Source organism: Podarcis filfolensis (genome assembly GCF_964270895.1).
Source record: "Podarcis filfolensis genome assembly, chromosome: 13".
Taxonomy (NCBI): domain Eukaryota; kingdom Metazoa; phylum Chordata; class Lepidosauria; order Squamata; family Lacertidae; genus Podarcis; species Podarcis filfolensis.
The window spans coordinates 6,879,164-6,901,887 of NC_139615.1; the positions used below are offsets into that span (position 1 = coordinate 6,879,164).

At 50.1% G+C, this 22,724-nt stretch overlaps 1 protein-coding gene across 6 annotated transcripts in view; it reads left to right on the forward strand.

Moving 5' to 3' along the window:
• Positions 1-21,516, forward strand: part of CDH24 (cadherin 24) — a 33,315-nt gene extending 11,799 nt beyond the window's left edge. For 4 of the 6 annotated variants that reach the window (XM_083582003.1, XM_083582006.1, XM_083582005.1 and 1 more), the window contains exons 2-12: positions 617-924; positions 3,128-3,422; positions 6,785-6,904; positions 9,337-9,504; positions 12,620-12,810; positions 13,760-14,013; positions 14,164-14,300; positions 15,253-15,374; positions 15,926-16,040; positions 18,017-18,265; positions 19,976-21,516. In XM_083582003.1, coding sequence (XP_083438129.1) covers positions 706-924; positions 3,128-3,422; positions 6,785-6,904; positions 9,337-9,504; positions 12,620-12,810; positions 13,760-14,013; positions 14,164-14,300; positions 15,253-15,374; positions 15,926-16,040; positions 18,017-18,265; positions 19,976-20,490 — 2,385 coding nt within the window. In that variant the 5' untranslated portion in view covers positions 617-705 and the 3' untranslated portion in view covers positions 20,491-21,516. Of the gene's footprint in view, positions 1-616; positions 925-2,723; positions 2,895-3,127; positions 3,423-3,869; positions 4,195-6,784; positions 6,905-9,336; positions 9,505-12,619; positions 12,811-13,759; positions 14,014-14,163; positions 14,301-15,252; positions 15,375-15,925; positions 16,041-18,016; positions 18,266-19,975 lie in introns of those variants that run through there. The other 2 variants (XM_083582007.1, XM_083582008.1) reach the window with 2 other exon arrangements.
• The last annotated feature ends 1,208 nt before the right edge of the window (positions 21,517-22,724 follow it).

Sequence of the window (22,724 nt, forward strand, 5' to 3'; positions counted from 1 at the left end):
CAGTGTTTGGCAGTGTGGATGTGTCTCCTGGTCTACCTGTTATCAGTTATCATTCGTAGATCTGGTGCCTGGTTCTCTTTGGAAGGCTGGGAAGGATTTTGGATATCTCTGACCCATAGGTTGCAGTTGGTAGACCTGGGGATCTGACCTTGTGGGGTGACCTTGAGCTGGTTGCCACCCCTTAGGCCAGGCTTCCTCAACCTCGGCCCTCCAGATGTTTTGAGACTACAATTCCCATCATCCCTGACCACTGGTCCTGCTAGCTAGGCATCATGGGAGTTGTAGGCCAAAAACATCTGGAGGGCCGAGGTTGAGGAAAACTGCCTTAGGCTGACCCCCACTCAAGACAGAAGTGAATACACCCCCATGGGCTCCTTGGAAGGGAAGGGGGTTGCAGATGCCGTAATAAATAAATAACTCTGGCACAATTGGATGGGAATTGGAGAAAGGAAGAGGAACGGTGTTCTTTATGGATTATCTGCATGAATCAGCCATTTATTCTGGACAGGGGTGGGTGGCGATGTACGTGATTGGAAGGATGCATCTGACTGGCAATGGTATCTAGTTTTTCTCTCCCTCTCTCTCTCTCCCCCCACCTTGCCCCCTATGCACCTAGATCCACCCAGATGGGGTAGCTGTTCCTTATGGGCAACGCAGATGAGCAGCGCCCCCCGCTGCAGGAGGACTGAACTGCGGGGCTGAGCGATGGCCAGTTTCCTCCAGCTCCTGCTGGCCTGGTTGGGGGGCTGCGGCTGTGCAGGCCGCCTCATGCCGCCCAGCCAGGGTGCCAGAGCCGGGTCTCTGCGGGGGAATGTGTCTCAACGCTGGGAGCGCCCGCTGATGAGGTCCCGTCGCAGCTGGGTCTGGAACCAGTTCTTCGTCATCGAAGAGTACGCCGGACCGGAGCCCGTCCTCATTGGGAGGGTGAGCTGCAGGATGGCTGGGCCCCACACTGGCCAGCGTGGAGGGCTGAGGAGGCAACGAGGGGCAGCCTGGACCTATGGGGTGCAACCCCAACTTCTGCAAAGGGATGGATCCTAATTGGTGGGCCCACCAGACCTTGCGACATGGTTTGCAAGGCCGGTTCAGCCAAGCTACCTGCCCTACATCATTTATGCGTGGGGCAGGTAAGAGTGAGACTCAGCCCAAAGGATGTTTTCTGGGCACAGCGGATCAGCTGACTGGAAGCGCCTGCAATGCCACTTTCAAAGTGCCGAGCGAGGGAGACAGTGTGGAGTAGTGGTTAGAGCGCTGGACCTGGGTTCAAATTCCTCCTCAGCCATGAAGTCCACTTTGGGCCAGTCACTATCTCTCTGCCTAATCCATCCCACAGGGTTATTGGGGGGGGGGAATGAAGAGGGGGAGACGTATGGATGCTACCTTGAGGTCTTTGGAGAAAAGGTGGGAATTCAGTAAGATTTCCCACAGCACTGTTTCTGGCAGTGCTTTGAACTTCTGACAGAGACTTGTGGCCACGAATGAGGAATCTGCGGCCCTGCAGATTTTGCTAGGACCCAGATCCCGTCAGGACAGCATGTCCAGTGGTCAGGGATGATGGGATCTGGAGTTGCAGGCAACCTTTGGAGGGCCACAGGTCCCCCACTCCTCCTGCCTAAACCCCTTGAGGTTTTATTCTGAATTGATTTTAGAATGAATTGATTTTAGAATGTATTTCAATTAATTGATCATGATTTTATGTAAACTGTGTTACTTTTACTATTGTTAGCCGCTCTGAGCCCGGCTTCGGCTGGGGAGAGCAGGATATAAATAAAATTTATTTATTTATTTATTTATTTATTTATTTATTTATTTATTTATTATTATTATTATTATTATTATTATTATTATTATTATTATTATTCCTCCTTTCAGGCTCCTGCCTCAGCCCTTCTCCTCTCTCCCTCATTCCTGGACCCTCCTTCCGTAGGCCCTAACAGCCCACCCCAATATTGCGGAGTTTTGCGCTTGGAAGCAAGCTCTCAGGCCTTTTTCTTTCAGAATTCTCATCTGCACAATAGCTTTCTGGAACAGACTCAGGGAAAATGATGTCTAAAAAAAACAAAAAAACACACACACAAAATTTTCCCCAGACAACCAGACTGAAAGCCATTTATTGCACACAGGATGCAGAAACAATATAATATTCATTTCTGACTGGCTTTCAGTCAAGATGTCCCTGGCTCGAATGGCACCTGAGCTGTGAACTAATTTAGACACGCTGCATTTATCAGCCTCAAAGCGCAGTACAGTAATAAATGAGCAAGTTGGTCAGCGGAGGGGATGGGAGCTGGCGCAAGGCAAGATTCTCACACTTGAAGATGTGGGCACACAAGATATATTGTACCTTGAACACTGGATTACTGTACATGAAAAAGCAGTCTTGCTGGTTAAGCCACCTCCGCCCCATACTGTCAAAGTGTTATGATACCATTTTAAACAGGCGTGGCTTCCCCCAAGGAATTATGGGAATTGTAGGCGGTTACAGGTACTACAATTCCCAGAGTTCCCAGGAAGAGAGATTTGTGGTTACGCCACTCTGGGAAATGTAGCCTCGGGAGAGGAATAAGAGGTCTTCCGAACAACTCTCAGCACACAGGATTCTTTGGGGAAAGCCACGGCTGGTATAAAGTTTTATTATAGCACTTTTGATATAAGGTGTGAAAGTAGCTTTGGTAACCTTGGCCACCTGCCCAGCCCATCACTTTGATTGAAGTAAATCAACCAATGGTAGCCAGGGAATGCTTGGCATTAGGGCAGTTCAGCCAATCACCGCCAGCGGTTTCATTGCCACTGCTCCCACCACCACCACCCAATCCCTTATATTAGGACAGCGTTCACCACCCTGGTGCCCTTGGGAGGTTTTGGGCTACAACTCCCAGCAGCCCATCTGTTGTGTATGTTGAGATCTAGTTGAGATTCCCCCGTTGCAGGGGGTTAGACTAGATGACCCTGCAAGTCCCTTCCAGCGCTACAGTTCTATGATTAATTCGGCTCCCATTAGCCTCAGCTGCGTTTAGGGGGCTGCGCTCCAAAACTCATGGTTGGCAAAGGCTGTGTTAGGGTTATGGATTTAATTTTTTTTTTTTTTACTGAGTTCCATGTCTCTACTCTCGTTTTCCTCTGACAGCTTCACACCGATGTGGACCGGGGCGAGGGCCGCATCAAGTACGTCTTGACCGGAGAGGGGGCTGGCACGGTCTTCGTGATCGACGAGAAAACGGGCAACATCCACGTCACCAAAACCTTGGACCGGGAGGAGAAATCCCAGTATACGTTGCTGGCCCAGGCTGTGGACCGGGCCTCTAACCGGCCTTTGGAGCCGCCGTCTGAGTTCATCATCAAAGTCCAAGACATCAACGATAACCCACCGGTCTTCCTCCATGGCCCTTACCACGCTACTGTGCCCGAAATGAGCAACGTGGGTGAGTCCAGTGGCCTGGCTGGTGGAGGAACCGCCCTTAGCTGACCCTTTGCAGAATACCCTTTTTGATAAGATTTTATTGAGCCTTTTCCTAGTGCAATAACCCCCCCCCCGCCAAATTTAAACAAAAACAGAAACGGAAAAAAGAGGAAGGCGAATGCAACGTCCTCTCTCACAGGTAGATCTTAACCCTTGTCTCACACAGGAAGAGGTCGACCCTCCCAGCTCTCAGCTGGGACCTTTCCTTTCTTCTCCCCATCTCCCACCCTGCTGCAGCTGGCACTCTTTGGGCTGGAAGGGCAGAAGGCATGGAAAACAACAGGAGGCAGAGCCAATATTAAGGCCTCCTCCACGCCCTAAAGTGTTGCGATGCTGCTTTAAGCAGCCCTAGCTTCCCCCAGAGAATTCTGGGAGCTGCAGTTTGTTAAGAGTGCCGAGAGCTGTTAGGAGGCGCTTATTCCCCTCACAGAACTACAATTCCCAGAGTTCCTTGGGAAGAGGCCTTGAGATTGGTAAACCACTCTGGGAAGTGTTGCTTATGGGGGAGAGAGTCTTCTAACGACTCTCCTGACTCTGAGCAAACCAAAGTTCCCAGAATTCCTTGGGAGAAGCCATGACTGGTATCATAATGCAGAGCATAAGTCCTTTCTGAGTCCTACAAGGGGCAACACAGAGAATAAGGAGGAAGAGGAAGCTCACAGGCAGGGTCCCCCTCTGGGCTGGATGTAAGAACATGAACAGCTCAACGCCACTGCGTGGCGAGCTTCCCACAGGTATGGGGTTGGCCTTGTGTAAATATGGCAGGCCATGTGCTGTTGCCTCCTGCATCTTCCTGCATCTGGAACATGTCCGTGTCTGGACCCCTCCTTTTATTGTCTTCTTGCTTCCCCACACAAGAGAGGAGGGGAGCCATGGGACGGGAGAGGGCTGTTGCGCCCGAATCTTGCTTGCATGTTTCCCACTGACATCTGGTTGGCCACTGTGAGAACAGGATGTGGGCCTAGTCCAGCAAAGTAGTTCTTATGTCCATATGAAGGAAACTGGAGGAGGGAAGAGGAGCCTGCAAAGTCTCAGCCCAGTTCCTCCCCTTCCTGTTTCTTCCGGGAGGGGGGCACATTATGGGGGGAGATTGCCCATTTTGCTGGGTGCTCCAATTCCTCCTGCTCCAGGCTCACAGAGAACACAGGGGAAGAGTTTGAGGTGAAATTGCAGGAGCTATTCTAGATGGCCTCCTGAGCCACCCAAATACCTTCGGTTGGCCCCGTGTGCTTTTAAGTGTGTGAATGGCATCCCCAGGTGATGATTCAAATCAGAACCAAGCTTGAAGCCGGGTTGCACTCCTCACATGACATTATCCTACCACTGATATGCTAGATTTCCTGTTGCACACCATGCCCACCAAAGTCCTGCAGGGCCTGACCCTCCCTGAGGCTGGTAGCCCTTGATAGCCCTCTCCTCCATGAATTGTCCAATCCTCTTTTAAAGCCTGAGTTGGTGGCCATCATTGCTTCCTGTGGGAGAGAGTTCCATAGTTCAATGCTGCACGAAGAAGTCCTTTCTTTTATACAGTCATACGTCGGGTTAAATATGCTTCAGGTTGAACGTTTTCAGGTTGCGTTCTGTGGCGACCCAGAAGTAATGGAACGGGTTACTTCTGGGTTTCACCGCTTGCGCATGCGCAGACGCTCAAAATGACGTCACGCGCATGCGCAGAAGCGGCGAATTGCGACACGCGCAGATGCGGGTTTCATTCTGCTCAAGATGCGTACAGCGCTCCGGAATGGTACCTTGGGTTAAGTACTTAATTCGTTCCGGAGGTCCGTTCTTAACCTGAAACTGTTCTTAACCTGAAGCACCACTTTAACTTATGGGGCCTCCTGCTGCCGCCGTGCCGCCAGAGCACAATTTCTGTTCTCATCCTGAAGCAAAGTTCTTAACCCGAGGTACTATTTCTGGGTTAGTGGAGTCTGTAACCTGAAGCATCTGTAACCCGAGGTACCACTGTATATCCTGAATCTTCCATCATTCAGCGTCCTTGGAGGTCCATGAGTTCCCATGTTCCACTTCTCTTCCAAATCAAAAGTCAGAAGTGCATGTTGACATTTCGTATGTTAAGTGGACAAACTGCCCAGCCTCAGATAAATCTACCCCCTCTGTGTTTCTGCAGGAGTTGTTGATCTCAGAATGCCTCCTAACTGGAGGCAGACGAGGCCTGCGACTCACAAAGGGAGGTAACGTGTAGCCCAGGCTTCCTCAAACTTGCCCTCCAGATGTTTTGAGACTACAATTCCCATCATCCCTGACCACTGGTCCTGCTAGCTAGGGATCATGGGAGTTGTAGGCCGCGTTTGAGGAACCTGATGAAGCCTCTTCTCAGGGCAGGCAAATCCACTATGGCTGCGTTCACGCTGTTCCTTTAAAGCACTTCTGAAGGACGTTCTTTCCCCCAAAGAATTATGGGGACTGTAGTTTCTTAAGGGTTGCTGGGAACTGTAGTTCTGTGAGGGGTGAGCTGCAGCTCCCAGAATTCTTTGAGGGGAAAGAATGGGCTTTGAAGGCAAAGTGTGTGCACAGCCCGTGCCTCTTTATTGGGCCTGATTGAACGCTCGAGTCACACCCCATGCTGGCTCACAGCCGAAATTACCTATTCCCCTGCGGAGGCTGAGTAGAATGAGACACGGCCAGGGTGGTGAATCATACAGAGACACAGCAGGGAGCCTCCCTTTATGGGGTGAGTACTTTGGGAGGAGGGTGGAGACAGGTACTTTTGATGATTTAATAGTAACTTTTCAGGGTTGCGGGATTGGGAATGACAGAAACCACGCTGCAGCCTGCCAGAGCTTTGCGTCTGCAAGGAGGACTCTTGTGAAGAGGCTTGGAGCAGTTCTCATCTAGCATTCCGTTTGGAGATGCTGCTTTTTTATATTGTTATTTTGGCATTTTACAGTTTGCTCTTAATGGAGTATACATGTTGGATTTTTATGGCTGTTTTAAGATGCTGTTTGCCTCCCTGGGGGTCTCTTGTGAGCAATTTTTAAAATGTAACCCTGGCAGGTAGTGCAGGTGGTCTTCCTTATTTTTATATTTTTTAAAAACTTATTTATGGTACCTAAGATGGCTTTCAGTGTTTTTTTGGTGAATTCTCAACTGTGTTGGGTTCCTGCTTTTCAAACGCCTTACGACTTTGCTCTTTTTGATGGGCCTCCAACAAAACAGCAGCACTATGGCCAAGACGGAAACTACGTCTCTGTGCCAACAAGACCCTTCTTGAACTCTGACCTGTGGACTCTCGCAACCAGCATCCTCAATAATGTGTGTGTTTGGTTTTTCTTTTTTTTCTGTTAATCTGCCCCGTTTCTGCAGGTACGTCCGTGATTCAGGTGACGGCCCACGATGCGGACGACCCGGCCTACGGGAACAGTGCCAGGCTGGTCTATACGGTACTCGAGGGGTTGCCATTCTTCTCCGTCGACCCCCAGACGGGTACACAATGGGGAGGAGGGGGGCAGGTTTGGGGGTGGAAGGGCCATGGTACCAGTGTCACCCCATTGCGAAGGGAAGAATGCGGCAAGAGGCCATTGTTGTGCGCTCTTGGGGACTGGGGCAAGTGGGCGGATTTGTGATTTGCCGTGGAATGCATAGCTGTCAAGTGTCCCTTATTTGGCGGGACAGTCCCTTATCCCAGCGCCATGTCCCACCGTTGTCCCTTATTGATGAGGCTTCATTTGGCTGCTGGCTGGGCTTTCTGCCTTTGGCTCAGAGGGGCTCAGAAGTTGAATTGAACATACCTGTGCCCGGAAAATCCCTTATTTTGGCTGCTGATCCTTTATTTTCGAGGCTGCTGGTCCCTTATTTTCAAATCTGTAAGTTGACAGCTATGGGAATGGCAGATTGGCTTGGAATCACAGAGATGGTCATCAGAGCTGATGATGGAGAAAGCTTCTTCAGCGGGGAGTGCGACACTCCCTTCCTTGCATTTTGGAACAACTGGTTATTAATAGGCCACCCTTTCTCAACTGGGCATCCTCCAGATGTTTTGAACTGCACAACCATGCCCTCCATATTTGGAGGCTGCCTGGTAGAGAAAGGCAGCAATAGGCCAAGTTTTAATGCTTGGGAATGATAGAGTCCCTTACAGATGTTCTTTTTATTGGGCGTTTGTTATTTCAATACTGTGCGCACCTGCAAATATTTTGGGTTGACGCCCTGCCTCGCTTCCAACTAGCGCATGCCCTGTAACGTCCTGCCGAAATCCTGTAGCTTTACATACCACCAATGCCCTATTAGTGGGTTTGTTTTTTTACTTCCTTTTGTCTTGCTGCTGTACAGGAGCTCACCTCCAGAAAGAAATAATGTGGTTAACATTGGGGAAGCATCGCAGAATAACATAGGATAATGCGTGGACAGTCCAGTATAAATCCTTTTCTGAAGCACTATTATTGCATCAGTGACGCATTGCAGAGCACACCTGCAACAACCCCCCTCTCCAAAATGTTGAGGGGCTCATAGACAGGCTCTCAAATCCAAGCCTATGCAAGTGTGTGTGTGTGTGTGTGTGTGTGTGTGTGTGTGTGTGTGCCATAAAGGTAAAGGTACCCCTGACCATTAGGTCCAGTCGCGGATGACTCTGGGGTTGCGCACTCATCTCACTCTATAGGCCGAGGGAGCCGGCGTTTGTCCGCAGACAGCTTCCGGGTCATGACTAAGCCGCTTCTGGCGAACCAGAGCAGCGCACGGAAACGCCATTTACCTTCCCGCCGGAGCGGTACCTATTTACCTACTTGCGCTTGACGTGCTTTTGAACTAGTAGGTGGGCAGGAGCAGGGACCGAACAACGGGAGCTCACCCCGACGCGGGGATTTGAACCGCCGACCTTCTGATCGGCAAGCCCTAGGCTCTGTGTTTAGACCACAGTGCCACCCGCGTCCCAACTAGTGTGCCATAGGGGATGTTTAAAGGTGCTGTCATGTAGCCTCTGAGTTGCCCCCTTCTTCTCTGCAAGTCTATCCAATCACCAGTGACTCATCCCATCAACCTCCATCTGTTTGTCCAGCTTCATGGTTACGTGAACAACAACCTCTGAATCTGTTGGGTCGGCCACCTGTCTTTACATTCATCCAGATCATAGTGCCTCTACCCAGTGATTCTGACCAGCCCTGCTTGGCTTCACCTGTCTCTTCCTGAAGTGTAGGTGTGTGGCTCTGGGTGCCCATGACATCCGCTCTATGTGATCTGCCTTGTGGCTGCAGTCAGCCATTTCAGCTCAGCAGTGATTTCAGCTTGTGGAAACTAGCCAGGGCTGCATACCTAGCCTCGCATCCCATCCTCGTCGCCAGTGAAGTCTAGGTGGGTTCCCACAAGGCAAGACACAGTGATAACAGCAAGAACCTTTATTGAACTACATTGCTGGGAAACAGAGGCAAAGCAACTGCCTATATACATTTCTGAAAACCTGGACCACTCCCACTCCCAACGTGATTGGCTGTCTAAACTTCCAAACTGCGAATCACGACTCAAGAGTTGAAGGGCCAATGGCAGAGGCCCAAATCCTGTAATGTTCTGCGATTGGACAACATGTATCGAATCGGAACACGGGAGCTCAGAATCCTTAGTCCAGACTCAAGCTCAGGCAAACACAGACCACTGAATACATAACACTTCCTTCCCTTTAGGTGGAGCTAATTGAGAGGATGGAAGGGAAATTTGCAGGGTGGGAATCTATCATCTGTCTGTCTGTCTGTCTGTCTGTCTGTCTGTCTGTCAGTCTGTCAGTCTGTCAGTCTGTCTGTCTATCTGTCTATCTATCTATCTATCTATCTATCTATCTATCTATCTATCTATCCTGGTCCTTCACCCACTGCTCCTTTTGCCACTCTCGCTCTCTGATACTTCTCCTTCTTCCTCCTGCGTTTTAGGTGTGATCCGGACAGCGACCCCCAACATGGACCGGGAAACCCAGCAAGAATTCCTTGTTGTGGTTCAGGCCAAGGACATGGGGGGGCACGCCGGGGGTCTCTCAGGAAGCACGACCGTCACTGTCACACTGAGCGACGTCAACGATAACCCGCCTCGCTTCCCTCAGAGTAAGTAGGGAAGGGGTAGTCAGCATCAGACCATGGTTTTTTCTATGGATGCGACCGTATTTTCATACGTAGGGCAGGAAGGCTGGTGTGGGGGAGGCTGTGGACAGGACATGCCTGCCACTTTACAGTGGTACCTCGGGTTACATACGCTTCAGGTTACATACCCTTCAGGTTACAGACTCCGCTAACCCAGAAATAGTGCTTCAGGTTAAGAACTTTGCTTCAGAATGAGAACATAAATCGTGCTCTGGCGGTGCGGCGGCAGCAGGAGGCCCCATTAGCTAAAGTGGTGCTTCAGGTTAAGAACAGTTTCAGGTTAAGAATGGACCTCCGGAACGAATTAAGTACTTAACCTGAGGTACTACTGTACTGGGGGAACAGAGGATTTTAGAGGTTGACCAGAAACTTCAGATTTTAACAGAAAGCTGGGATTGGACCCGAGTTTGCAAAGTAAAGCAAAGCAAAACCCACAAAAGAAAGCAGCAATTCCTAGCTCCCTAGCCACTTTTGCTACTCGTTTCCATTTTAGTTTACTAAATCTGAGCCGCCAGATAGCTCAGAACTAAGGTCTTGCTAATTGAAAATTAGCTGGATCTGAGCTGTCTACCAGCAAAATTGTCTTGCTTGTTTCCTAACTTTGTTAAGGAGAGGCAAGATGTTCCTGGGACAGGTTTTGCAATCTAATTGGATGTTTTGTTTACGGTTTAGCCTCGGAGCCTAGCATATTAAACTTTTTTAATGTAACCACACACAAAACTGCAAAACACATAGAAACGCGGCTCATGCACTCACAAGGAAACCTGCGACATCCTCAGACGTTACGTTATCCTTGACGCTAACGATTGTTGAAAAATATGTAACAGGCGAACAAATACTGTAAATGTTTTAAGAGCGTGATTATGAATTAATGCAGGATGTTGCAATGTCTTCCTTTCATATTCATTATGTGTGAAGTCGTAGGGGAGAAGGAAGATCAGGAAAGGAGACTACGTTTCTTGAATAATGAAATCCGACTGGTCTGTTCATGGTAGTCCACTCACCCTTTCCTGCTTCTCATGTAGTCCCAGTTTAGCAGGGCAGAGGACTGAGCAGGGCTGCTTGGAGCACAGCAAGGGTGTGCACACTGTAAAGTACATTCGAAGCACATTCCCCTCAAAGAATTCTGGGCACTGTAGTTTGTCAAGGGCTGCTGGGAAGTGTGACTCAGTGAGGGGTAAACCGCACTGCCCAGAATTCTTTGAGAGAGGGGAATGTGCTTCGAATGTACTTTCAGGGTACAGTGTGTGCTTAACACAGTCTGAATCAGTGACTGCCACTTTGTAGTGTGTAGATGGGGGGGTGCGTTAAAATGACTCAAGTCAGAGGTGGCACATTGAAGCAATGAATTCAAGTGACAGGAAAGGACATTCCGACTCAACATCAGGAAGTGCTTTCTGTCAATAAGAGCTGTTTGACAGCAGAACGGTCTCCCTTGGGAGGTTGCGGACTCTCCTTCCTTGGAGATTTTCAAGCACAGGTTGGAAATCTCCAAGGAATAATAATAATAATAATAATAATAATAATAATAATAATAATAATAATAATAATAATTTATTATTTGTACCCCACCCATCTGGCTGGGTTTCCCCAGCCACTCTGGGCGGCTTCCAACCAAATATTAAAAACAATACAGCGTCAGACATTAAAAACTTCCCTAAACAGGGCCACCTTCAGTTGTCTTTTAAAAGTAAAATAGTTGTTTATTGCCTTGACATCTGCTGGGAGGGCGTTCTACAGGGTGGGCACCACCACCGAGAAGGCCTTCTGCCTGGTTCCCTGTAACCTCACTTCTCGCAGCGAGGGAGCCGCCAGAAGGCCCTCGGCGCTGGACCTCAGTATCCGGGCTGGATGATGGGGGTGGAGACACTCCTTCAGGTATACAGGACCGTCTGTCTGTCATGGATGCTTTAGCTGAGATTCCTGCATTGCAGGGGGTTGGACTAGATGGCCCCTGGGGGTCCCTACAATTCTATGATTCCACGACTCTATGATTGGGTAGTCTTCAACAGAGAATTGCTGTGTACGCACTGTGTATTTAAAGCACACGCACACACAGAAAATCCTGGGAACTGTAGTTTAAGGGTGCTGGTAAATGCAGCTCTGTGGGAAGTAAATTACAGTTACCAGAATCCTCTGAGGCAGGGAGGGATGTGCTTTCAATGTGGGCTGTGTACACATCCTACTTCTGCTAGTGCAAGGATTTCTGCTCATGCAGCAGAAACCCCCCTCTGTCTCCTGTCCCCACATTCACTCTGAAAGGTTCAGGCAGCCCTTAGGATTTAGGGTGCTGGAGATGCAAAGAGGTTGAGGGAACGTTCTTTCACATGTGGTGGACTTGTAAAAGAGTATTGGGAAATGATCCATAATGACTTGAAAAAAAAATGTTTAAAAGTACTTTCCCCAAAACACACACACACACACCAGAGTCCTTTTTGTTGGGAATAATTCAGACTGAGATTCCCAGGTGTCAAAAAAGGTTATTTACGCATGCTACTACTGCGGCCCGTGTTTTGTTAGCCCAAAAATGGAAAACGAGCGAGTTCCCAGCTAAAGAAGAGTGGCAACTTAAGCTGACAGAATATGCGCAGCTTGCAGACTTAACATATGGAATAAGAGAACAAGAAGAACATACGTTTAGAGAAGATTGGAAAATGTTCCCCATATTGAATATATGGGGGCAAATTGTGTACACTTGAAAACTTTGGCAGCATTAAGATAAATTCTACTGTGTGCGTAAGTTTTGACGGATGTAATAATGGGATACTGAATGGTTTAGTTTTCGTAAAATAGGCAGGGATTTATGATATGCAAAATGAACCGTGGAAAGAGAAGAAGGGAAGTCATTGATGTTTTAAGGATGTTTAAATGAGTATTTTAAACTGTAAAACAGAAAATTTAATAATAGATAGATAGATAGATAGATAGATAGATAGATAGATAGATAGATTTAGGGGGACATAGAGGAAGAGGAGTGGGGAGATTCTGCTGGTTAGCCAAAAGTCCTTGCTTTGTTGGCTGCCGCCCATTCTCTCGCATACACACGCCTGTTTCCCTGCACTTCCTTCCCATCCCCCAGGCTCCTACCAGTTTTCCGTGGTAGAGACTGCACCTCCCGGCTCTGCCGTGGGGCGGTTGCGAGCGCACGACCCCGACGAAGGGGAGAATGCTCTGCTGGCCTACAGCATTCTGGACGGAGGAGACGGGGCCGAAGCCTTCGCTATCCACACCGATGCGCTGGGGCAGGATGGGATCATCACAGTGAAAAAGGTTGGTGGAGGCGCCCCCATTCTGGGGGTACCTTGGAATTAGGGGGGCTCTGATCCTCCTCCCTCCCTCCCAGGGACCACCCCCTCCATTTGCCCCGCAGGCAGCAAAAGATGGGAGCTGTGGGTTCTGAAGGATTCAACAAGTTCATGGAGGGGAAGACCACTGATGATGATTTTATCTATTGAATTTTTATACCACCCTATTCCCAGAGGTCTCAGGGCAGTTCACAGAAAAGATCCCAATATATAAAATCAAAACAAGAACAATAATGCCCCCCGCAAAAGAGCCACATTTTAAAAGGGTAGATTATGTCAATCAGGTCAACCAAAGGCCTGGTTAGAAAGGAACGTTTTTGCCTGGTGCCTAAAGGTGTATAATGAAGGCGCCAGGCGAACTTTGCTGGGGAGAGCATTCCACAGATGGGGAGCCACTGCAGAGAAGGCCCCGTTCTCATGTTGCCACCCTCTGGACCTCCCGAGGCGGAGACACATGAAGAAGGGCCTCAGAAGATGATCTCAGGGTCCGGGTAGGTTCATATGGAAAGAGACAATCCTTGAGGTATTGCAGTCCTGAGCCAGCAGACGACTTTTATGTTCTGATGTCCTTTAAAGCAGTGGAATAAGTCCTAATGTCGCAGCAAATGTGGTCACCAAGAGGATGCTCAGGAAAGTGGGATTGATGAGACCTGGAACTGGCTAGATATGGCTACTAAACTGTCAGCCTGGACTGAGCAATACTGAATACTCAGTAGACGACTGACAGAGGCTTCCAGCCTTAGTTGTAGCTTCACGGCCTGCTTTTCTTATTTCCCTGACCCACGCTAAGAAGTGACCCTGACCTTCACTATTCCACTTCCGCAAGCATCCCCATTGCCGTCTCCCAGTCCCCTAGAGCTCCCATCCCTCTTTCCCTCCGGTTCCCCCTCTAACTTGCCCAAACCCGCCCGCAGCCCCTCGACTTCGAATCGCGCCACTCGTACACCTTCCGTGTGGAAGCCACCAACACGCTCATTGACCCCCAGTACATCCGCAAAGGCCCCTTCAAGGACATGGCCACTGTCCGCATCACGGTGGAGGACGCCGACGAGCCCCCGGCCTTCTCCCGCTCCGACTACCACCTCGCTGTCTACGAGAACAGCCCCCCGGGGACCCTACTGGGCAAGGTGACAGCCGTGGACCTCGACTCCCCCAGCAGCGCCATCCGGTAACGGCAAGCGGGGGGCCGCAGGAGCAGGGGTGGGGTGGGGACTGTGCGGATTAGCATCTGCCTGCCTTGTGTGTGAAAGTTACAGTTGCTCCATTTGTACCTGGTTGCCACGACAACCTGATGCCCCAGGTTCCCCCCATCTTCTAGATACTCCATCCTTCCGCACACGGACCCCGAGCGCTATTTCAGCATCAACCCTCAGGACGGGACAATCCTGACCTCTGTGCCGCTCGACCGGGAGCTCTTGCCCTGGCATAACATGACCGTGGTGGCAACAGAACTTGGTAAGGGACGGGTGGGTTTGGGGAGGGCCAGGTGGGTGGCTCTGGGATGTGGTGGCAGGGCTTGGGGTGTTCATTTGCGGGTCCGATTCCCCCCCCCCGTCAACAGACACCGCAACCAATGCTTTTATTCCACAGTGTGCAATATATACGCCTATTTCCCAATGGGCAAATATTTACTCATTGTCTCTCTCGCTCTCTTTCTCTCTCCGTGCATCGTTTTGCATGCGGCTGCCTGCTCGGGATGCACTTCCTCTTTGCGCCACCTGCCTCACGCACTTTGCTCTTTTCTGCCATCTTTGTCCCGTGTGGCTCCTTACTTGTCGTGATCACCGTGCACGTCTGGCGTGGCGGCGGCGCACTCCTCTGCATTCCAATTCTGTGGCCTGCGCACCTCACTGGCTCCCTTGTTTTTGCATGGTTGTATACGCCGGGCGCAATGTGGCTGCTTGATCTCGTGCATCTCCTTACCCCTATGTAAACGCGGCACACCATGCGCTGGCCCCTCCCTCTCCGTGGATCTTATGGGGCTGTGTGTGTGTGCGCGATCTAAAATGCTGTATTCGCATGGGTGCCAATTTCTGTGTACCTGCCTTGTGTTCATTTTTGTGTAACCTCCTAACTACCCCACCTTATGGTCCGCCTGGCATGCGCTCCTATGCCCCCTCTTTGCCTGCTGTAATCTCTCTGACGCGGACTGCGTCTAATCCTATGGCTTCGTATGCACGCTTGCCACATGGAACTGGCCTGGCCTGGGGCGGCTGATCTGTATGGCTTTCCCCCTTTTGCAACTTTAACATTTTTTAATTTGGGGGATCCTGGTGAATTGCCTGTTGCGTGTCCCTCCGTGTCACCTGCATTCCATTCCCGGCATGTCCCGTGTGGCTTTTCCTCGGCCGCCTCACGCTGTGTGTGGGCTGTGGACTGCTCCCCATCCCCCCGCTCTTGCCCCCAGACAGCCCCACACAGGCCTCCCACGTCCAAGTGGCCATCCAGATTCTGGACGTCAACGACAACCCGCCCCAGCTGGAGCACAGCTACGAGCCCTTTGTCTGTGACAATGCCGCCCCCGGCCACGTAAGTGCTACCTGGGACCTGCTACGGGTAATAACGCCCACAGGTTTGGCTATTGGGGTGGAGCTAGGCGGCACATATTGTTATAGGAATGTACTAGATAAAATTTAAAAGAAATATACAATAATATGAGTACATTCATTTGTTGAACAAGGAATATACAACGGGATAGACAGGAAGTCCAATGTGTTGGTACGTATATGATTTGGGGGGGGTGTCTTTGTTTTTTCCCTTTGCTTTTCTTTTTTTCAGGTATATAAAGTTTGTATATAATCTCGGTATACATGTTGGAAAATATATTATAATATGCTCTGTAATGTAATATGACAATGTTTACCAATGTAATATAAGAATGTTAATAAATAAATAAAACTGGGGGGGGGAGGAGGGATGGAGCTAGGCAAGGAGGTTGCAGCATAGCTGTCAACTTTTCCCTTTTCTTGTGAGGAATCCTATTCGGAATAAGGGAATTTCCCTTTAAAAAAGGGAAAAGTTGACAGCTATGGGTTGCAGCTTGGCTCCTTCACCCCTTTCCTTTCCCCTTCTCCCGCTAGTTGGTGCAGCTGATCCAAGCGGTGGATCGAGACGAGGACGGGAACGTGAGCCGCATCATAATCCGCTCCCCGCTTGGGGCCAGGGACCCGAACGTCACTGTGCGAGACAACAAGGGTGAGGAATTGCTCTCAGGTGTGGCTTTCTCAAACGTCCCAGGCGGTTGGTAGGCAATCTCAGATAAAGCTGGTCATCTTGTCCAGTGGCCTGAGAGGTAGTGGGATAACCTAGGAGGGGGGGCGCTAAGAGGCAAGGGCTGGGGGGCTGGTTGGTGGTGGTGGCAGCTGGAGGTGTAAATGACAATCAGACCTTGAAACGCTGGTATCCTGGATCTAGTTCATCAACTTTGCTGAATTAATTAAACTAAATAGTTTTAATTGGATTTTGAATACATGTGCAATGAATCGTTACTGTTTAATTTTATTGTGTTATTATCTTCCTTAGTGGGTCGTGCCGACTGCTATTCTGAATGGTGCTTTTTGTAGGGCAGGGGACATTGGGCATGAGTTTATGGAACCAAGGAGGGGGGTGGTTTGGGAACCACAGATCTCGACTCATTTCAGAATGGTTTCAGGTCTGAATTGGCCTTGAGCTCTTCCAGGAGAGGGAAAAGGGGACTCCACAACTGCAACCTTGCTTCTTTTGCTTGATCTCTCTGTGGCTTTTGACACACCATCAACCGTGGCGTCCTCTCTGTGGGATGGGTGTTGGGGGCACTGCTTTACAGCGGTTCCAGTCCCCCCTGCAGGATCATCTCCGGAGAGTAGCATTGGAGAAAATGCTCCTCAGCCTTGGCATCTATGTTTTGGGGTGCTGTGGGGCACTCTTTCCCCCCTAATGCTACTTAGCATATGAAACCTTAGGAATGCTCCTCAGGCGATTGGTACCTACAGTATATAGCCTCTGAATTGAGAATGGCCAGGCAGGCTCTGAACCACCATCTGGCCACAGTGGAGGGCTGGATGAGTGCCAACAAACAGAGCTTAAACCCTGGAAAGACAGAGGTCCTGTGTGCGAGTGCTGCCCACGTCCAGAGCGTAGTTCAGTTACCTGTTGCGGACAGTAAAGGAAGGAACAGGTACATAGCCTGGGGCTGATGCTGGATCCATCTTTGTCACTCAAGGCACAGATGGCACCAGTGGCTGTTACGGTTGTTGTTTGTCGCTAATTGAATTTCTGTACCACCTTTCGTCCGAGGACCACAGGGCAGTCTGCAATATGAAAACACGCAGAAAACATACCATAACAACAAAGGGAAATTATAACCTTGACACACAGCTTCAAAGACCATAGATTGTTTCATTAGCCAAAGTCTAGGAGTGCCTTTGAGCACATTTGGTTGCAGCTGCTCCTCGACTGACATAGCTTGGCTGCCGTGACTTTGGCGCTGAGAACCTCAAGCCTGGATTTCCACAACGTGGTCTCTATATGGGGCTTCCCCTGGGAGGGGCAGCCGGCACAGGATACAGCAGCTAGGTTGACCCAGGGGATCCCATCGACACCTCTGCCGCACAGGCTGCCAACACGGATGCAGTTCAAGGTTTGCCTTTTGGCATTTAAAGCCCTGAGCAACTTGGCTGCGGTTCCTGCACTGCAGGGGGCTGGACTAGATGACCCCTGGGGTCCCCTCGAACTCTACAATTCTGTGGTTCTAACTCAAGACCAATATATCTGAGGGACCCCACTGCCTAGCTACTGAGCTTCTCAGATGGGGAGTTGCAGAGAGTTGTGTGCTTAGCCTGTAGTACAAACTAGGCTTTTAGTGTTGCAGCTCCAGCTCTCTGGGATCAATTACCAGCTGAAATAAGACCATCGCCTAGTGCCAGGATGCTTTGGTGCCTACTGAATCCATTTTTGTTTAGGAGCGCTTTCCCCAAGGGGTACCCCAATCATTTATGGAATATCAATTTTATAGCTGAGAAAATTGCTTTGTTTCTGAAGTTTGTAGGCTGGCCTTACTGTTTTGAAGGGTTTGTTGATATTATGATTTTCAGAGCTCTCTCTGTGTGTGTGTGTGTGTGTGCCTTACATCGCTTTATGCGGCGGTCTATAAGTTTGTTCCCCTAACCGCCTTTCACCTTTTCCCTCCCCAGATAACTCTGCCTCCTTGCTACTTCGTGCCGCCCGCCTGCCCACACAAGGCGGGTCCCTGCTGGTGCCGCTGGAACTGGTGGACGGGGGGTCTCCCACCCGCACAGGCTCCCCCACCCTGACCGTCAGCATCTGCCGGTGTCGGCGCGATGGGGCCATGCACTCCTGCGGGGCCGAGGCCCTGGGCTCCCCGGCAGGCCTCAGCACGGGTGCCCTTCTAGCCATCCTCGCCTGTGTGGGCACTCTGCTTGGTGAGAAAGAACAGGGGCTGCACGCAGGCGGCAGAAATGGGGGCTGCGAACTGGGGAGGGGGGAGGAATTTGATTCTTTCCGCACTCCAGTGAGAAGATCGGCAATTCACACTTCTGCACCAATATGCAAACCGAAACATAGCTAAACTTCAGAGTTCACGCGTTTCAGAATTTTGTGATGCAGTTCGCCAAACAAACAACTGGTGCAAACATGTTTATGTTAGCAGGAAGTGTGCGTAAAAACGTTACTGCAAATTACGTACAGAAATGCATTGTGTTAGGGGGAAATTGCTTGCGGAATTTTGCATCTTAGCTAAAACTGCGTGCAAGAGCGTAATTATGGGAGATCTGTGCTAGAACAAATTTTCCCAAGGATTTTTTAAAATTGCAATTTACTGCAGAAATGTGGAGAAGTGAATTTAAGAGCGGTTTTTTTTAAAAAAAGAGTAACTGCAATTGGACGATTTGTCCATCCTCACCGAAAACCCAGACAGGGCAGGGGTAGATTTTCAGAATGAGTGGAATCAATGATTCCTGGAGATCAAGTTTCAAAACTAGGAAGAGGCTGTTTATCTAAATCTCTAATGTTTATCTAAGGATGGATCTCGGACAACAACAACAAAAACCAACAGCTTGAAATGTGAACGTGGGCTTCTGTTAACAGTGCCAGGGGTTGAGACAGAGTCCTGGGGTCAAGAGCAAAGCAGCTGAGTGAGCCACTGTTATGGTTTTCCAAGAATGTGGGCCTTGCAGATCACGAGCTCAGAAAGAGTCACCGAAAGAGTCACCGAAAAGATCTGAGAGCAGAGGTTGGGCGCCAAGGAGGGGAGTCAAAACTGAGCAGAGGACCTCTAGAAACATGGAGGGTGGACTTCTTCTTTTTTAAACTTTATTCCAAAACCAAAAAAGAATTACAAACATCAAATTCAAAATCCATATTCATTTTGTAACATAAGCCTATTACATCATTGACTAAATTAAAATATACCTAATTGCTATAGACTTCCCTTTGCTGTATATAAATACAGCGCAATTAGAAATATTATATTAGAAATTTTTATAAGTTCCCCTATACCCCCCACTCCCCTTCACCCATGTGTGATCTCAATATTTTTTTACTTCTTCCATCTTGTGTTGTTGTAATTATGGAGGGTGGGCTTTTGAGAATGAGCCTTTTCTACCTCCACTGAAGATGGAGTGGAGAACAGCTCTGTTGCACCCAGGTCCTGCTTGTGGGTTTCCGGCCACTGTAAGAACAAAATGTTGGACTCGATGGGCCATTGGCCTGGCCCGGAAATGCTCTTATTGTATTATGTCCCTCTGATTCCACAAGAAGCGTCCAACAAGGCGTATGGGGGTGTGTGGTGGTGAAAGCCCTGCTGTTTGTTGTGCCTTGCTAACGCCTGTCCTTCTCCCCAGAGAGCCAGTGTGGTGTAGTGGTTAAGAGTGGTAGACTCATAATCTGGTGAATCGGGTTCGATTCCCTGCTCCTCCACATGCAGCTGCTGGGTGACCTTGGGCTAGTCACACTTCTTTGAAGTCTCTCAGCCCCACTCACCTCACAGAGTGTTTGTTGTGGGGGAGGAAGGGAAAGGAGAATGTTAGCCGCTTTGAGACTCCTTCGGGTAGTGATAAAGCGGGATATCAAATCCAAACTCTTCTTCTTCTTCCCCTGCTTCTTTCTGCCCCCACCTGCCTCCCTGTGTCCAGCCCTGGTGCTGCTGTTCGTCGCCCTCCGGAGGCAGAAGCAGGCGGCGCTGCTGCCTTTCGAAGAAGAGGACGTCCGTGAGAACATCATCACCTACGACGACGAGGGCGGGGGCGAAGAGGACACGGAGGCCTTCGACATGGCCGCCCTGCAGAACCCCGACGCTGCCCCTCCGCCGCCTCAGCAGCGCCGCCTCTTCCGGCGGGACGTGCTCCCCCGCCTGCACTTCCCGCCCTCCTTGCCGGCCCGTCTGCCCCCGCAGCCCCACGACGTGGCCAGCTTCCTGGCGGCCCGCCTGAGCGAAGTGGACGCCGACCCCTCCGTCCCTCCCTACGACTCCATCCAGGTGTACGGCTATGAGGGACAGGGCTCCTCGGCCGGCTCCCTCAGCTCCCCGGGGTCCTCGTGCGCGGGCGACAGCGACGCCGGAGGGTATGAGTACCTGGAAGAATGGGGGCCACTCTTCCGAACACTGGCTGAGCTCTACGGCACCCCAGAAGGGCCACCTCCAACCTGAGGGACCTTGAACCGGGAAGGGGTCACATCCACGGAACAGCGCGGCCCTCCAGTCCTCTCCGTCCCTGTCGTGTTGCTTGTTGCTTTCTCCCTTTTGGTTCGCTCTCGGTTTCAGCTTGTCTTCTAGACATCTCCTGTCCTTGTTTGCGTTGCCTCCCTGTAGGCCGGGGTGGTTGGTCTGTGGCCTTCCAGATGTTTCTGAGTCACATCAGTCCCACCCGGCATGGTCGGCGGTCAGGGATGATGGGGGGGCTGTGATTGTGCAACATCTGCAGGGCCACAGGTTAGCCACCCCAATTATTCTTTCAGTGTGTCTTTCATTCTCTCGCGGTTTTCCCGCTCCCCAAATCTTTCATGTTTAAATTACTTTGATTTTATTTCAGATTCTTCTCTTCCCTTCTTCAGCTACTTTGCACTTCCAGCTTCCGCCATTCCTTACTCTGTTCCTTTAGACGTCCTCGATTCCCTTTCCATTATGCTACTTTGTCATTTGTTCAGCCTTTAAACAAAAATGTTATGGGTTGCTTTGGGTTGGTTTTGTTTTGGTCCCCTCTGTAATTCACATTGTTTTCTCTTCATTTTGCTGTTACCTGTGCCGTGTTTATTCTGTTTTTGGTTTCCGTTCTTTTCTTTTCCCCTTCTCCTGTACAAAATAACTCTATGCATTCATTTTCTCCCAGAATCCTTTGGTACCAAACTCCCTCCCTCCCTGGACCCTAACAATCCAGTCTTGCCAGCATGGATTTACCTCTCATTCAACTTGCAGCCCCCCCAGCCAGGGCAGGGCTTCTGACCTCACCACCAGCACCCCTGCATGGGCTCCCAGGAAAAGGCGTGGAGATGGCAGCGAGGGCGGAGGACGAGATCTGGCCTCTGACCTCTGGACAAAGCCCTCCTCTCCTGATACCACAAAGGGACTTTCTATAGCCAGGACAATTTTATTCTAGGGAGCTAAGGCATAATCGGTGTTGGGTGGGGGACATCCATGTTATAATTTCGTAATAAACAATTTATTTTCTAAAAAAAAGACCACTGTGGATTTTCAGTTGTGCGTCTGCCTGAGCGAGATGTGAACGAGTTGGCATGTTCTGGTTGGCATCTCTATGTCTCGAGAGACAATGGAGTGTGCCTCTGGGGGTGAAGTCAAACCACTTCATTAGCGGTGACCTCTCCAATACGCAAGACTGGGCAGTGTGTCTGGAGGTCCTGGGCTGCCCAGAGGACAAGACTCCCCTCTCAGCCTCCCTGATGTGGTCCAAAGGAAAGCAGAGCAAGACATTTGGCACCAGCTTGGCTGCAAGAGTTGCAGGAAGGAGTACAAGGCGCCATTCAACTGCCTTAGGTCTCCGCACTGGATTTGTGTAGGGTTTACTCGTGAAGATATTCCACAAGGCAGCAGAGGTTTAGAATTAGTTTTCCTTCTCCTAGATGAGCTACCTTTCCATCTGCCCCTTTTCCCCTCTACAGCACATGTAGAAAGTGCCTTCTTGGGCCTACTCTTGCTCTCATCCACTTAGTCTGCCAGAACTTGCCTTCACATGCAGAGGAAGTCCCTAACTCACTGAGGGTTTGAGACCCATCAGCTGCCCTCACCTGATTTAGCTGGCTAGTTGAAGCTGTTTCCCGGGCTGTGGCCGCTGTCACATGCTGGCAGCTTCCAGGAGCCAAAAGAGAGAGATGAGTGCAAAGGTGGACAAACTACCCCAGAAGGAGCACAATGTGTGTGTGTTTCCCTCGCAGAGGTACTACCCCTCCCCTAACAACGCCCACACCCCATGATACCATGACAACCAATCAAACTTTGGGCTCTTCCAGATTGTCTCTTTTTTCTGGATGGGATTCTGGCAAATTCAGGTTGTGCGATTATAGCGCATTAGGCGGTCTTGTGCAAAAACAAACCCTCCACCTCCCCAAATATTGGGCTTTTTGCAACGTACTGGTGGTTGTGAGGTAGCTTGCTCTGGCAGAGTTGCCTCACCTCCCCACAAACAAATCAGGAGTGCTTATTAAATGGCCAACTGCCTTCTAGTCTCCCTGCAAACAGATCAGGTTAAATGCTCGGTAAACGCATCATCTGGAAACACCCTCAGACAGACTGGGCTCAACTCCTCTTGTGGGCTTCCCCCAGGCATTTGGCTGGCTACTCTTGGAACAGAGCGCCAGACCAGACTGAAAGGTCTTGGATCTGATCTGGCACGGCCCTCTTTATGAGTTTGCCGTAGCTGGCGTGAGCTT